General features: G+C 39.0%; 1 protein-coding gene across 1 annotated transcript in view; it reads right to left on the reverse strand.

Annotated features, from left to right (window-relative positions):
* Positions 1-12,624, reverse strand: part of ARHGEF6 (Rac/Cdc42 guanine nucleotide exchange factor 6) — a 116,938-nt gene that overhangs the window by 11,162 nt on the left and 93,152 nt on the right. Inside the window, exons 10-16 of the mRNA XM_025372211.1 lie at positions 11,344-11,482; positions 8,678-8,737; positions 6,586-6,732; positions 3,668-3,754; positions 2,774-2,852; positions 1,615-1,760; positions 414-539 (exon numbers count right to left, since the gene is read on the reverse strand). Coding sequence (XP_025227996.1) covers positions 414-539; positions 1,615-1,760; positions 2,774-2,852; positions 3,668-3,754; positions 6,586-6,732; positions 8,678-8,737; positions 11,344-11,482 — 784 coding nt within the window. The remainder of the gene's footprint in view (positions 1-413; positions 540-1,614; positions 1,761-2,773; positions 2,853-3,667; positions 3,755-6,585; positions 6,733-8,677; positions 8,738-11,343; positions 11,483-12,624) is intronic.

Consider the following 12,624-nt stretch of genomic DNA (forward strand, 5'->3'; position numbering starts at 1 on the left):
ACACTTTACTAATTTGGTTCAAATTGATCAAAATGATCCCAAATGCTGAATTAGGTCTGCTTCATTGGCAACTCAACTACAATGAAGTAGCTCTTGTTTGAGATTTGTGTACATTATTAATGAATCTAAAGAATTATCATAATAATCATTAAGGTAAACCAGAGGCACTTCAGGAGGAGACTGGGAACACTCAGGCAGTGCACATAGATCCTATAGATATTCAGTACATATTTGCAGATGGATAATGGGAAACAGAAAATTAAGAAACCAAACGAATCACTGAGTCTAGCAATTCAAGACTGACTCACATATACCACCTATCTTAAATTCTAGCACATTCCCACAGAACTATTTGTAACAAGCTATGAAATTAACTTGTCAGAAGCATTTTATACCATAGGTAGCAAAATTACCTCTTTATAACCTAGTGCTGCTGATGGTCTAAGTGGAGGTGCAGGTCGTAGACAACTTAAACTCCACGGTTTTATAATTTGAGGAGGCTCCAAGGGTCCTCGGGGCTGTCCAGTAGAGCTAAAAGACTGGGAAAATGTCTGATGAGATGTTGGCAATCTGCCATCTGAACCCGACCTTGTGCCACACAGTGAGAGAACAACAATAGCTTCATTGGATCAGCAAAGACAGCCATAGAAAGGGATAGACGGAAGAACAAAAGTCTCCAGTTTGAGAACTGGCTCTTTCCAGTCAAGACTACGGGGTCTCTAAGAAACAGCACAAAATTGACTCAACATTCCATGATCCTGTCCCCTCTTTCTCATCTGGAATTTAATTAATTTAATTTTCTTTCCTCTGTAAGGAAAGAAAATGGAGTAGCAGTCAACATTTGAGTTCAGTGATATGTTTGGCACTCTGGTAGGTGCTTAAATAGATTATTTCATGAGAACAGCCTAAAACATAGACTCAGTCAAGTGAAGTAACTAACTAGTAATTGGCAAAGCCAAGATTTGAACCCAGATCTGAAGCCAAAGCCCATATTCTTCCGACCACAACACACAGTGCTCAAAACTGGAATTTTGGCATCATAGGTTTGTATGTTAACAAACAACACAGTATATCTTCCATCTCACTCAGCAAGTACAGTAAAATCTCATCAATTCAAATTCCAAAGTGTAAATTTGTGATAACTCAGAAAGAGACAATGCTAAAAGTTTACCTTTGAAGAAGGTTACTGAGCAAATGTGAGAGCATGAGTGAGATGACATGGAGATGTTTAAGTACTTAGGGAGGTAAACTATTTGTTTCTACTTAGCCCATTGTTAGTAGGAGAGTAACCATTGCTGATTGAAATAAGCCTTGCTTATCATTAAAATATTTTAGCAGGACTTCTGGTTAGAAATACTTTGCTAGCAGTTAGTTGGGGTGCCTGAATACTGTCAAACAGAACTGCACACCTCTAAGTAAACCTTTTCATTAATTTGGATGGGCCTCATAATGAGAAATCAGAATGAGTGAGGTTTAACTGTACTTCAAAATCTACAAATATAGGCTGCCCAAAAGGCTGAGGGTGTGCTTGCTGCTTCTTCTAAATAAGTCTCCAGCAGGCAGGAGTTGATGAAAGACTCAATAATCTCTGGACAGAACACATGGACTACTTACGGAATGAGCACTGCATGATGACGATGAGGTTTTGGATAATGAACTGCAAGAAGCAGGTCCTCTGATCAGTCTGTTCAGCTGCTCTAACCATTCCTGGAAGTCCTGGTTGTTGTTGCAATGGACCACAATTCTCTCCACCACGTTACCTACATCCCCCAATTATGATCAATTTGAAAACAGAAGGCAAGGAAAAACTTGAGCTTCTCCCATTCATAAATACACTTCATGCAACTAGGACTTGGGTGTGTATTTTCAGGGGTTTTCATACCTATGGGATAACCCTGTTGAAATTTCTACAGCAGAAACAGATAACCTGTGATGATAAAGTAAATAAATATTCATGTCTGATTTAGAAAACTGTCCTTGATTTTTACTGCTTACAGAAGCTTAAAAGTAGTGTAAAACTTCACTATATACAAACTTGCAATCCAAAAACGTAAGTACATAGTCCATCTAGTTAAGTCTAAAGTGGGAATATTGTACTGGTTCCCCCAGTATCAATGTTGGAACAAGATCCAATTAAGACTATTTACAACCTTTTGGCAAATACTAAACCTTAGGCTCCTTCTTGGGAAAGAAGAGGGTAAGGCCATGATCCCAGTCTTAGCCACTGTGCCATATCAGCACCAACAGTGAAGCCACTACATATAAATGACACAGGCCTGGCAAAAGGGATCATAAGCTAAAATGTCAGGGAGAATTACTGAAGCCTGGCATTATGCTCAATTTGTGAAGAAAGTTTGATGTCTTTTCAGAACTTTTTAGAAATACAACCAAGTCTTACTAACTCATGGGCTGATGATAAAATTGCTGATAAAAGTCCATATCTTTGGCTCCTCTGCCACCAGGGAACAAATGACAGAAGGGAAGAAAATTGCATTTACATCAGTCCATTTTGTTATTCCTTAGCTCTCACAAGTAGCTCTTATGCAACAGAAGATTGAAACTAATGGCAAAGCCATGGCTTTTGAATGAGAGGAGACTTCTCTGTGCTATTGCTGTACCCTAATTATCCCAGGAAATGGAATATACTTTGCCATGCCTGCGTAAAATTTGCTCGTGGCCTATGTAACTGAAAATAATGGCATTTATTTATTAAATTCCCCTTCATTCCAAAAAGAATTGGAAGTAGTTACATGAAAAAGAGAAAATTACCTACCAGTGATTTCAAATGTGCAGTCATTCCCTTCAATTTCATCTAATCTAGTCACCACCGTTCCTGCTATTGGTATTTTTCCCTATTAGAAAAAGAACATTCTCATTAATTCTGCAGTCATACAGGTCTGTGTTTATTTCACTTAGATTTGCTGACCCTCTCAGCACTGCAAAATTATGGCTAGACGTATTTTTCCACTATGTCAAGAGCAGATAATACGATTCCCTGTTCTAAATTTTAATCAGACTAAGAAAGCAAGGGGAAAATGTGGATTGTGTTTGGCTAACACACCCTAAACTATAAGATCAGGATTTACAAAGCAGTTTCCTTTTCTAATATATTTTCATAAGAATCCGTAAAAAAAAGTGAAGGCTCAGATGTTATAAAAACTACTAATTGTCAGGCCAAGATGTAACAGGCAATAGTAACTTATAATGCTCTATATCTTGGGAGTTGACTGAGGGATGTTTAATTTCCTAAGGAATAACATGCTTCTTTAGAAGCCTGTTATTTAACATGCTTCTTAGAAGCCTGAATCATGTGCTGTGACTATAATAAGACAAACATAGGAGCAGGTCCCAGCTTTATGTTTTCTCAGCAATAATGACATGGGCCTGTACAATACTGCTGCTAATTTATCTAGTTTCCATTTATGCATGCAAAACCTAGTGCATAACTAAAGCGGTGGATATATTCAAGATAAACTCATTATACTAATACAAAGGTCTTTGATCTAAGGAACATCTGCTCTTACAAGCTCTTTAATTACAATGAAGGGTCAGAACATTCTGGTTCTCCTGGCTTGAGCTTTTAATGCCATAGTGGAGATACTGCATCTGGATGGAAACCTGTTTTCATTAGCGGGTCTGCTATGTGTTTTATGTGAAATCTACTAACCTGATAGATAAAGCCACTCATCCGAGGACTTGCAGATAACATTATCAGGACATTTGAAAATAACATAAGGTACCGCTCCTCTTTTTCCTGAGAGAGAATGAACAATAACACATGAAGAACAGAATTGGACATTTTATCTGTTGAGAACTTCTGGAATCACTGCCTTATAACATAGACCTTATATAAACAACTGAAACGTTAACAATAATTTTTTTAAAAGATACCCAACTTGAAAACATAAAACTAGTTGAATTTTACTTTGACATGGATATAAACCCACAGTTTATCTCTCTTCTTCCTATACATAACAATTAAATACAAATAACCATGCTTGCTTTCCATGTATGAAAGCCTGAGGAGTCACCACAGTTTATGCAGCCAGTGAGATGTGCTAGACCTGGGCACAAAATAAGTCTCCAGGTTCACAAAATGAAAATATATTTTACTTTGAAAAAATGGCAAAATGAAGGGGTTTTCAGGTGATAAGAAATTTAGTATGCTCTAACGTGTTAAAGTCATATTTACAAAATTAACTTTAGTCATTAAGAACAAGATAATTATTGGATTTATGTAAAATGTAAAAGTAGATACACTTTTTTTTTTTTTTTTTGAGATGGAGTTTCGCTCTTTTTGCCCAGGTTGGAGTGCAATGGCACAATCTCGGCTCACTGCAACCTCCACCTCCCGGGTTCAAGCAATTCTCCTGCCTCAGCCTTCCAAGTAGCTGGGATTACAGGTATGTGCCATCACTCCTGGCTGATTTTGTATTTTAGTAGAGATGGGGTTTCTCCATGTTGGTCAGGGTGGTCTCAAACTCCCGACTTCAGGTGATCCACCCACCTTGGCCTCCCATACACTTTTTTAATGGCACTGAGGAAACCTCGACACATGAGGGCTGCTGTGAGCCCCTTCAACAGATATGCAATTAGTATACGCAAAAATTACATTTAGCTTCCATGCCCAGTCATCTTAGCTGAAATTATCCTTATGCCTGTCTCCATCTCCTTCCTTCCATTTGAGAAGAGCAACCCTTCCAGGCTAACTATTCTAACAAGTGCTCCACATTCTCTCACATCTTTGTCTCACTTAGTTTTCCTCTACAGACATCTCCTCTTCTTCTCCCAGCATCCTCTTCTGTTTTACTAGCTTTTCCTCTTTTTCTTTAACATATGTACACCTCCTATCCTAACAGACCTTGGCTTGCCCCCATGTGGCTCTTTATGCATAATATCCCATTTCTTGACATTTTATTGCCAAATTACTTGCTGCCTTCATTTTCTCTGCATTGATCCATCCTTAACTGCACCCTCCTTGCTCTTGCAAAGTCATCAATAACTGCCTTCTAGCAAAATCCAATGGCTTCCTCTTGGTCCTCACATTCCTTGCCCTCTGAACCTTCAGCAGCAGTCAGCACACTGGCCATTTTCAAATGCTCCTCGTGGAATTTCCATGACACCATGCTCCCCCAGTTCTTCTCTACCTTCCTCTTTGTCTTTTTATTTTTTCTGGCACTGATTCCTCCTGCCTTCACCCAAGAGGTTTATCCCAAAGGTGTGAATGACTAATAGTTAGACTCACTGCATTAACCTTCCCTGGGGTATCTGCATTTTAAATGAGATTGCTTATTAACCCAAAGTAATGAATCTCTGCCAAAGACGTGTCAGAGAGTATAGGAAGATGTTTTGGAAGAAGGAAGACAATTCTAACACCCGATAAATCAAACCAGGTGCCATAATCAACCTTTCTCCCTTTCCCTGGCCCCTTCTTAAAAGAAATAATCCATCTTCAGCACCCCCCCCCCCAACCCCCCGGGCTTCTCTCTGGATATTTGCTTCCTAGGAAGGCACATCTGTTAGGGACATCTAAGTCTCTGCCTCTAACTCTGACCTCTCACTCACATTTCCATACTACGTTAACAGCTGCCTATGGGACATCTCCACCCGGATATCTACAGGTCTAAAATTATATTCTTCATCTCCTCTAGCCCAGGGGCACCACTTCCTGTTGACTTTCCCTTCTAAAGATGCCTCCAATTTGCCCCTTCTCTCCATTCCCTCTGTCACCACTGTCTTAGGGGACTCCTTCTCACTTTCCATCCCAGCTGGCCTTTCTGCTTCTCGTCCATTCCCTCCAGTTCATTTGACATATATGGGTGTCAGATTAGTGTGAAACATCCCTTTCAGAGTGTTGTTCTATGACTCTGGACTCTTTCATTATTTCCCACGGCCTGCTGCATCCATCTGAACTACTCTTGCCTGATGTCAAGCTTCTGCATAATCTAATTCTACCTGACTCTATCAGTCTTTTACTATGGCCAAGTTGCTTCTTTTGCTCCCTACAGGCTGGTTTCCTTACTGTGCTGCAGCAAACCAAAGCCACATTTCTGTTCTCTCCTAAGTAACAATGACCTCTGCCTTGTGAAATCCTCCCCTTTTGTTTTTGTGCCCCCTCCTCAATTCCTGTCTCCATAAGGTCTTCTTGATCTCTCCCTCCTGTGAACTTTTATGGACTCTATTGTTGAGATTGCAAAATCGAACGTTGACTATTTGGTTTGTTTGCTAGTTGCAACTTGTGTTTTAGTCTGTTTTTAATGAGTTCTTTGAAAACAGGGATCATTGCTTGTTCTTTTCTCCTATCTCCCACAGCACCTAGCAGAATGTTGAGCAAAGAATAGGTGCTCAGCTTCTGATTTCAATGTTGTACCATTTCACTTTGATGGAAGAACAAGGAAGAAAAACTACTTAAGAGGCTCAGGCAGGAGGATCGCTTGAACCCAGGAGGCAGAGGTTGCAGTGAGCCAAGATGGCACCACTGCACTCCAGCCTGAGTGACGGAACAAGACTCTGTCAAAAAAAAAAAAAAAAGGAAGAAAAATATGAAAGATGGAAGAAATGATGTTGAGATTTGAAACACCTTACCTCACATGCTCCATACTGCACCATTACTTGTGACATAAAAATCACACTTCCCAAGTTTTTAATATCTTCTCCTTCCCATGCCTGAATAGGTTCGGACAGTATCTGTAACTCCAGCTGTTTTCTCTTCCTCAGATCTTGACATTGCCCCTACAGAACCAAAGCAGAACATAATGGAATAGGAATTCTTATGAAATAGACTAAAATAAGACCAAAGTAAGATGTGGCTTCTGACTCTTTGGTTCCCATTGAGTCCCTATTTCCTCATCATGAATCCCATGACCAGGTCTGTTTTTGATAGACAGAAAGATCCACTACCCTAAATCTCTAGGCTTGAGCCCCCAAAAGTTTTGTGAGGGAGGCCTATTTTTCATTTTGCCAAAGCGTCAAAACAAAATGCTAGAAAGAGCTTATTTCTCCCTCCCTGTAAAGAACATGGGAAAGCAAGCAGCCAAATCACACCGACCAGAGCCAGGTGAGGACCTAGTAGATTCAGATCTACTGGTTGGTGCCCCTGCTTGAGCTCCTCTTACGTTGTCTATCTTTGCATAAATAGGGCTTTAGTGACAAAATAATTGTATTTCGAACATATGCTCAATTTCCAACAAGGTAACATCCTGAAAATAATAAAAAACAAAAAATTTCTCCTGGAGTTATAGTGAAAGAGAAAATTAAATTCTGTATGCCACAGTGAATCAAACTGATAATGAAACCTAGGCACTACTATACTTTCTTTAAGGACCAAGATTGCTATGAAAAAAATACAAAATTAGTTTTTATTTCTAAAAGGATTGGAAAAAAGAGATACAACTGAATTTCATGATGACATACTGAAAATTCAAACCAAGAAACAATTTACAGTTTGCCAACACTATGTGGGGTATGAATACTATATATATATGTGTATATATAGCTTAAGACACTGAGTTTATCTTAGAGTAATTTAACAGCATGCATTCCAAATTGAATACAAAAAATAAGCACATGGCTAGTTCTGTTACTGTTTCCAAATGAATGCAAGATAATATTCTGGGGGGTATATTTTCTACAAAATCTCTGCTGTCCCTTTCAGCTACATGGAAACTCAAAGAAATAAATTCACTGTACACATATTTTAAGAGCACCTATAGTAGGAATAAATATACTAAACCATCAAGGCAAGTTATATAACATAATCAGAAAGAAATATAGGTTTTCAAAAAGACTCATTTTACATTCCTATTTATACAAGAAAAAATAGAACCATAATTATAATAAATGCTGTGGGTTTCACTGGGTTGTTCTATTAGCTTGCACCATGCAAAACTGCCAATATTGGACTGTTTTTGGCATATAACAATGGCAATTTTAACCTAATACTCTGGTCTTCAACTTGTTGTTCAACTACAGACACGTCAATTACTGATCTTTCAACAAGGATTAATAATTAAACATTAGTCCAAATCACTTATAATGCTACAGAATTGTGTAAAATGAAGCTAAGTTTAATCAATTGCCCAAAATGAAGTTTTCTTTCCCCCTAAAATGGCACCAAGTGGTTTTATATCAGTGGGTTCAAGAAGATACATTAACCACCATACTGAAGATACAAGATCACAGGTACTTTTGATAGCAACCTATATAAAGCAATTGCATTTTAGTACTTTGGGTTTTTTCCCCCCTTTTAAATTTGACGAAGGATTTCTTCTTCATATGCAAAGAAAAAACTCATACCCTTTGGCATAACTAGTTGAATCCAGTATTGATGCAAATCAGTGAATGACGAGTTACACAGACTCGTCATTAGGTGAGCAATGGGGGTAAAGACAAAGAGACAAAAGGAAACCCCCCACCTACACACCAATGCTTAATGTGGCTTAATGTGGCTGAGACTGTAAATGTGATTGCTTTATACCCTCAGCCTGGCAACCTTTCTTAGGTAAGCATGATTTTTGGAGGATAAAATTAAATGAAACAATCACTGCTATACTGTCATGAAAGCTTATTATTTCCATTCTAAAGACCTTTGTATAGGGAAAGAAATGTTACATACAAATTGCTCTTTCAGGAATAAAGTATACAAAATGGAGAATTGTGATTTTAAAGTATCACCTACCATGAGAGTTTTGAATGCTACGATTGCTTTCAGAATATCCTGGTGATCTGGATGAGTATCCTATCAAAAGAATACATTTGAAAACAATGTTAGAGGAGAGAGGATCAGCAGTTGTCAAGGGTTAGGGGTAGAAGGAGGGTATGGCCACAAAGATAGCAAGAGAATTTTGGGGGATGATGGAACTGTTCTGTATTTTAATTGTGGTCATGGTAACATGAATCTTTACCTGTGTAAAAACTCATAGAACTGTGCACCAGAAGAAAAATATTAATTTTACTGTATACTAATTTAAAGATTAAAAAATAGAGCAGCATGGAAGCATCTGGAATCTCAGCAACTCTAATTATTAGGTGATTTAGAAATTAAGAGAGTTGGTAATGCATAATATATTTAGTAACTATGTAGCAAAAGGCAAGAGTTCCCATTTCCCTTTTTGCTATTATACTTTGGATAATGACTATTTAATAATAAATATAATAAATAATTATTCGGGGGACATCATTAGGTCATATTGTTGGTAGATGACAGAAGGTAGGGAATGGTGGAAACAAGAGTCGTGGTTAGAGAAAAATCAATCTATCAGTCCGGCATGGTAGTGCATGCCTATAGTCCCAGCTACTTGGGAGGCTGAGCTGGGAGGATTAGCTGAGCCCAGAGGTCAAGGCTGTGATGAGCTGTGATTGTGCCAGTATACTCCAGCCTGGGTGATAGAGTGAGACCCTGTCTCAAAACAAACAAACAACAACAACAAAAATCCAAGAGAAAAATCAATCTAATTTCATTTCCTAAAATGCCTCCATTTTCTTTCAGCAGTGTGAACATGGCAGATGGGAAAAGATTCCAAGTTTCATACCATATTTTCCTTCTTAAGCAAGCTCTTACACATGGCCTGCAATCCTGTGGTACTTGCAATTCCGAAAAGTGGACAGATTCAAAAATGGCTTAGAGGAATCCACAATTCCATAACTGTTTATGAAGGGAAGATAGAGATTCTTATGGGTAGATGTGCACCTAACATTGGGGCATATGGGGTATGACTTTTGGAACTCAGCTGGAGTAAGGGACGACTAAATTTCCTGCCCTACTAGTCTCAGGTGATAAAATACAGAGCTGAACAGATTAAGGGCCTGATATAAGCCAAGAATTACATTGCTCATAAAAAGTAAGGTTGTATTCCTTTACAGTAAAATTTATCCTTATCCAAATCAACTGACAGCCAAGAATTTCAGGTTTTATTCTACTGTTACCAGCCATGCCAAATGCTCTGAAATCTGCACAAAGTTTACAGTGGTGAACTAGTACTAAGGGCTTGTATTTTCTGATGATGGGAAATGAGAGGCAGCCAAAGACATGTGACCCACAGCAAATGGAGGCAGGAGGAGAACAGGCTCCACTACAAGAAAGGCTGAGATATAGGATCCAGGCAGCAGGAGCGTCTGGGATTTGTTTCTCCCCAAACTAAGTGCATATTTGTATTTCGACACTGAAAAGTAATAGAAACTGAGGCCACTCGTTTCTGGATTTTTGTGATAAGCAAGGAGGGGCAAACCTCAAACGGTTCAGCAAACTGGTTTAGCTTATGGAAAGGCATCCAGAGGTCAACACCTTCCTGAGCCCTAACTGAAATTTCACACTGACAGGCTTTGCTCACAAGCTCCCCACTGCCTCCAGCTTTCAGGCAGGTCAAATACCCTGAGAATGTGGTTTCGCTCAGAGAACATGCTTTCAATCCTGACAAATGCTGACAAGCCCGGCAAAGTGCGGGTGCACCCTTTTTCTTTAAAGATAATCAAACCCCTTGAAACCTCAAAACCTTTCCCCAGACACAGGAAGAGCAACTAGGGTAAATGCAGCCTCCTCCAGCAGGCCCTCCTCTCCCACCCACACTTAAATCCCCCATGAACAATCACAAAAGAAAGCCTCAAGGAGCTAGCTCTGCTGATTGGTTTTTCATAACACGAGGCCTTTGGTTCTTGGTGAAAAAACATTCAATTATCAGGCCTCATTGCAAAATCTTAATATTTAGAAAAGATTACAGCTATGCTACAAGAGTTGCAAGTAAACTGTAGGTTTATAAATAAAAATGTGGAGGGACTCTGATGTACATGCATGATGTGTAGAGAGATACCACTAATATTGTACCCATTCATTGGTCTTTAAGGAATACCAGAATCTTCCATTGTCATCCAGAGTCAGGAAATTGAACGATGGCAGAATTCTACAGATAAATATTCCTGTCTATAGTGAACTTGTTCTTTGTACATTCTGATGTTGTTTTGCTTTATCTCCCACGATAAAGTTGGTTAATATACCAGAACCAGAGAAGATTTCTTAGTTGGATTTTGACCAAACTACTGAGAGGGCAAAAGAAAACCCCAGTTAGCAAGTAAGCATAGACTTAAGGGAAGCCACAGGACCAAGGCTTGGAAGAGAAGAGCAAAAATGGCAAATGATCATTAATACCTAGTAGCAAAGAATAAGGATCTTATTTTGCTGCATAAAGAGGAAAACTAGAAGCCTGAGAGGAGGGAAGAACAGATAAAGTAAACTTTGAATCCAAGACCTTGATTCCTCTGCAAGGCCATTTTGGAGGCAAATTGGCTGCGTCCTCCAGAGCACAGGATCATACTTGGCACAGGAGCTTGAAAAAGTTCACCTTCCCTTACCTCCATATGCCGTTCCAACTCTTGCAAGAGAGTAACATATTTCTCCAGTCGCATGAATGGTTTGCTGAGGCTTGTTGTTAAAATGAGGATACCTGGGCTCGATGCACCTTGATTTTCCATGAATTGTTCCAACTCATCACTAGCAAAAGAACAAATATAGTTTTGTTACTGCTGAATATCTCATGTAAAGAATTATCAACCTAAAATTATTTTACTGTATTTCACACAACATAAAGCCAAATAAAAATGCGTTTCACTAGTCCAAACGCTGTTCAATTTGTTTTGGCTCAACTAAATCACGCTTTATTAAGCTCCTTCTGTAAAATCAGCATCAGGGCTCCTTTGGTGAGCCAGACAGTCGTGATTCCTGGTGTCATACATTCAACAATTGCTGATTGAGCATCTACTAAGTGACAGGCTCTGTTCTCTGATGGGGCTACAGCAGTAAACAAACAAAAAAAAAATCCCCACCCTTAAGGAGCCTACATTCATGGTCATGAGATATACAGTGTATCAGATGACCCAGAACTTAAAGTATAATTTAAAAAATAGATTTTCTTAATCACTTCAAACGTCCTAGTTATGGACTGGTCAGGTGCCTAAAGATAACAATCCACAAGGTTGTATCACCCACTTGTAATGTTCTAGAATCACTTCCTACATTTAGATACCAGCATGTTTGTATGACTAACCACAAAGTCACTTAGCCCAATATCTAAAACCAGTGCAGCAGGTTAACCAAACACTTACATAAGGCAGTAACTTGATGAAAAAAATGTATTAATATTTTATGAACTGTGTGTTGTAAATGTCTAATTCTAAGCCGGTGCTTTCTCTGCTGTTTAGCACTGTTCCAGATTGTTTACTTTCCACCAACAGGGATATTGAGTCCTGGGGCTGCAAGATCATTTTAATACACATTTAAGCAAAATATACTTAGAGAAGGAAAGCTACTGCCTAAGTGTCAGTTTATGTTGAAACTTCTGCTTTATTACATGGCCCTTTTACCTCTTTGGTTGGCCATGCATATCCAGTCAGTCACAAATCTTCTTGGATCTGTTGATTTGTTCCCATTCCTGCTGCCACTGCCTTAGTTCAGGACTTCAGCTCATCCCATCTGGCTCACTTCAATAGACCAACTGTTTTCCTGGCTTCCAGGCTTTTCCCAGGTCCTGCAGACTACCATTTTAGCCTCACTGCTTTCCTACCCAAGCTCTGAGTGCCTACAAGATCAAGTCTTGACTTTTTAGACTCCTACTGGCTCCACCATCTTTCTCACTA

Source organism: Theropithecus gelada, chromosome X, assembly GCF_003255815.1.
Source record: "Theropithecus gelada isolate Dixy chromosome X, Tgel_1.0, whole genome shotgun sequence".
Classification (NCBI taxonomy): Eukaryota; Metazoa; Chordata; class Mammalia; order Primates; family Cercopithecidae; genus Theropithecus; species Theropithecus gelada.